The 4,568-nt window shown below is 52.8% G+C and overlaps 1 protein-coding gene across 1 annotated transcript; it reads right to left on the bottom strand.

Annotated features, from left to right (window-relative positions):
* Positions 1–542: 542 nt before the first annotated feature.
* On the bottom strand, positions 543–3,187 carry LOC122009675 (probable receptor-like protein kinase At4g39110). The gene has a single exon (XM_042565933.1). It carries the CDS (start codon positions 3,083–3,085, stop codon positions 554–556), a length of 2,532 nt encoding a protein of 843 aa, XP_042421867.1. The 5' UTR covers positions 3,086–3,187; the 3' UTR covers positions 543–553.
* Positions 3,188–4,568: the final 1,381 nt, after the last annotated feature.

The following is a 4,568-nucleotide window of genomic DNA, read 5'->3' on the forward strand; positions in this document are numbered from 1 at the left end:
AAGTAATATAAAAGGAGGTAAATCATGAGATTAGCTTATCGCCGACCACCAAGTGGTTAGGAGGTGAACAACAATTTCATTCATTTGAAAAAATCTTGAACCAAGTAACACTGAACCTGGGGTGATAGGTCCGGTCCAATGAAAGTTTCTCATTGGCCATTAGAATAAATCAGAAAGTACTTACAGTAAACGGTATAGAAGCCGAATATCTCATGATGAACTACAGATATTCATGATGAACTACAAGTACCTGAGTGAGTGGCAACTTGGTGCTCTTTTATTACATCGTAGCCGCGGACCAACAATAATTTCATTTATTTGTAGCAACAACCTACTTAATTTCAAATCATACAAAAATTTGATCGATTAAGCCGATCAAAATTGCTATTGCGTTACATGTTTTGTGTTTTCATAAACACGAATTTTATCATATTTTGGCAATTCGATTGCCTTATCAAAGACTAAGAAGATATAAGAAGGTAAAAAAATATAAAAAAAAAAAAATACAAGCGTGTGATAAGCACGTGCTGTCGACTTCCCAAATTCTTCTTCCTCACCTTCCTTTCGCCGCGAACTGTTCAAACAGCTCGTTCGCCATCGCCGTGCTCGAGTTCTCCAGCGACTGGTTGATGGTCGGCGCCGCCACCACTGGACTTGTGCTCGTGCCAGACGCCTCCTTATATTCTCTCGGCGGCGGCGTATGCTGCTGCTGCAGCGCGGCCGCCGGCGGGTTCGCCTCCTGCATCTGGAGCGCGCGCTCCAGGCTCCAGAGCACGTCTCCCATGGACGGCCGGTCGACGCTGTAATTCGCCAGGCACTTCTCCGACGCTTCGGCGAACTTGTTCAGCGAGTCCTGGTTGATGGTCCCGGCGATGTGGGAATCGATGATCTTTTCAATCAGCCCCTTCCGCTTCCACTGCATCGCCCATTCCGCCAGGTTCACTTGCTCCCGCGGCAGCGCCGGGTCGAGCGCCGGACGCGCGCAGAGAACCTCCAGCAGCACCACCCCGAACGAGTACACGTCCGACTTGTCCGTCAGCTGCTGGCTCCGGAAGTACTCCGGGTCCAGGTAGCCGAAGCTGCCCTTCACCGCCGTGCTGACGTGCGTCTGGTTCATCCCCGGCGCGTCCTTGGACAGCCCGAAGTCCGACACCTTGGCCACGAACGCGTCGTCGAGGAGGATGTTGGTGCTCTTCACGTCGCGGTGAATGATCCCCTGCGCCGTGCCGGTGTGCAGGTAGTGCAGCCCCCGCGCCGCCCCGATGCAGATCTCCAACCTCTGTTTCCAAGACAGGGGAGGCAAGCCGTTGCCGTAGAGGTGGTCTCTCAAGGGGCCGTTGGCCATGTACTCGTACACCAGGATCATCTCCGAGTTCTCGTCACAGTAGCCGATGAGCGACACCAAGTGCCGGTGCCGGAACTTGGACAGCATTTGAATCTCTGTTTGGAACTCGTTGATCCCCTGCTCCGACTGCGGATTCCCGCGCTTCACCGCCACCTTGGTGCCATCCTCCAGCTCGCCGAGGTACACGTTCCCGAAGCCGCCGACGCCGACGACCGCGTTCTTGTCGAAGTTCTTGGTCGCCCTTTGGAGCTCCGCCAAGGAGAGGTAGCGGCCGAAGCCCATCGTGGAGGAGGCGAAGGCGCTGCTCTTGTTCGTGCTGTAGCCGTACCCTCTGCTCGCCGTGAAACTCGTGTTCCCGGTGTGCACTGGCAGGAGCCAGGATGAGAAGCTACTCCGCCTCTCCCAACCCTCTGGCCGCTTGCTCCACTTCAGCACCATCGCGCCGAGGCCGACAAATGCGCCGAGCATCATCGCGAATCCCACCGCCACCATCGTGATCTTCCAGTCGCCGTCGTCGGCTTTGGACCCGTCGACTCCGAACTCGCTGTCGAGGCTCCCGACCGAGTTGCTCAACTTCAAAATCTCCACGCCATTGAGCAGCGCGTCGACTCGGCCGGCAGGCTCCTTCATCAGGCCTATCTGGACCGTGATCTGGTCCGCCGCCACCGAGGCATTGAGGACGATGTCTTTATAGTAAGCCGAAGCCAACTCGCCGGTGATGGTGGAGAGGTCGAGGCCGGAGATCGCCATCTGGCCGTTGACATAGACGTTGAAGTAGAGGTCGTTGAGCGACTGGCTGACGATGTCGCAGAAATGGAGGCGAAGGAGGTAGGCGAAGCTGGGGTTCACGGGGAAGGCCCACGTCACGTTGAAATTAGGATTTGCCACCTCCGCGTCCGCCATTTCGACGGCGGTGGCGTAGACCGAGTTGGGCGCAATGAGCGGCGTCACGCCCTCCGGGTACTTGATGATGCCGGGGGAGACGGAGACGTTTTTACCGGCGGGCGGTTGGAGGAAGGGCGCGTCGGGACCCCAGTTTCGGCCGAGGGTGTCGTTGGCGGAGGTGATGGCCGGGCCGCCGACGTTGATCCGGTGCGCCACCTGGAAGGCGTGGAGGGAGAGTCCGGCGGTCTCTCCGACGGGCGCGATGGTGGAGGCGGAGTCAGGGAGGAGCGCATCGGGGGCGGAGACGACCTCGATGCCGTTGACGAAGGCGACGGAGTTGCGTTGAGGGGAGAAGTGCAGGGCGAGGCGTGGGTCGGTGGCGTTGACAAGGTACTCCCTGAGGACCCAACCGCCGGAGTATCCCTCGACGGAGAAGCTGTGGAGGAGCACGAATTCGTCGGTGGAGACGGAGAAGACGGCCTGGGTGAGGTTGAAGTCCGGGTATTCAACGGGGAAGAAGTGGAGGCGGATCCAGTGCCAGCCTGGGCGGGAGAGGGCGAAGCTGAAGGTAGCATCTCCCTTGAAGATCCTGGCGGAGAGGTAGAGCGGGGAGGGGACGTCGCCGGGGACGGAGGGCACGGAGGCGCTGACGTCGTCCTTGGCAGAGAGAAATGGCGCGGACTCTGCATCAGTCTCGAACGCGCGGCCATCTGGCATCGTGGCCGCCGAAGTGGCGCCGCAGTCCAACAGGAAGTTATCCGCGGGAGTGAACGTCGACGACGCGGCGGCGCCGGCGGCTGTCGGCGTTGCAAAGGCCGTAGCCCAGACTACGAAGAACAAATCGAAAAACACCATCAATTCTGCCAAATGAACACTCGATTTGTCTCTCTCTCCGATCCCCTTCGGGGATCAAGCGAAAAGGAAGAGGAAGAACAAAGAGGAAGAAGCGGAAGAAGAAGAAAAGTGACTATAATTGTTGTTATGGCGCAATTTGCTCCATGAACGACCTTTGATTTTGATAATCTTTTAAGATCCGTACTATTTATGGAGAGATCGAAATAAGGTTAGCTATCGAGAAAAAATCGCAGGGAGTGTCTCCTATTTCTCGGGCAAAACTAGCAGATCTTTCGTGCACTTTCATACAAAAGCTGTTGGTTAACTCTCAAATCCGACATTACTTAATCTAATGGTATTTAGTACAACAATTGATTAAAAGAAATTTCACCTTTTCCAGTGCTGCATTCTCATTGTAGTGTCGGATTTTTAAAAATCAACATTACTATTTATATAAAAATCAGCGCCACTATTTTATTTGTATATAAATCTTAAAATCAAGACTACTGTGATGTTATATTTTAAAACGTAACAATAGTACTGAATTTTAAAATGTAGCACTTTTGAAATGCAATACCAGTGTTGCTCTTTTAATCCAATATCAAAGTGAGAGGCAAAATAGGGATGCGCGTCAATTGTTGTATTTATTACACAGGAGCTACGATATAGTATGAAATCTCAAAATTTATATTGATGTGGTAATAAGGGGCCGCCTAGTACATATAAGGGCAGAGGTAACAGATGACGTGAGCGTTAAAGTCAAGATTAATGTGGAGGTCAAAGTTAAAACGGTCAATGTCAGGAAACCAGCGGACTCACCAAAGGTGGATCAAACTGAGGTCTATTGCAGTTATCGGTCGGACATGAAGTGTCAGATTGACAAGCAGCTTGTTCGAGCAGAATGCCCGTATAGTCAAGAGTACTACGACAAGAATATTAGACGCTCATCACAAAGCGAAGAATGTCAAAGCGACTAGAGCGCTCTCCCGCTCGGGCGGAAATAATCTACCGAACCAAGTCATTGTATGGAGCAACAGAAGTCTACCAAGCGGGGATCCGTAACCGAGCGACTCCTCCGTTTGGTCAAGCAGTGGGACCCCTCTCATATCCATTGATATCCCTTTAGGAGATAGTGCTATTGACAACGAGACATGGTTAACAGGCGGATCGTATGGCGAAAGCTTCTACCGTCTTGTCAAGGATTTGTGTGCTCTGTTAAGGTATGGTATCAGAACCATTTTTCTGACATGTCCTTTCATAGGATAATTTGGAGAATGTGCCCATGCCTTGAGAAGCGTGCATGTCGCCTGCTGGGGTGCTATATAAAGAGGGGGTCAATGCATCAATAGAGGTACACGTTATTCACTATTCACACCTATGCTCACTGTTGTTTCGTTTCCTTCCATCTTTTCGGCGACTGACTTGAGCGTCTGAGGGCCAACGCCAGGGTCATCTTCCCTGGTTCGACATTGATGCTTCTTGTGTTGCAAAGCGGAGCGAGATC

The sequence above is a fragment of the Zingiber officinale genome, chromosome 1A (genome assembly GCF_018446385.1).
Source record: "Zingiber officinale cultivar Zhangliang chromosome 1A, Zo_v1.1, whole genome shotgun sequence".
NCBI classification, from domain to species: domain Eukaryota; kingdom Viridiplantae; phylum Streptophyta; class Magnoliopsida; order Zingiberales; family Zingiberaceae; genus Zingiber; species Zingiber officinale.

Excerpts from the sequence above, each read along its gene's own strand:
- LOC122009675 (XM_042565933.1), bottom strand. The coding sequence starts at position 3,085 with ATGGTGTTTTTCGATTTGTTCTTCGTAGTCTGGGCTACGGCCTTTGCA.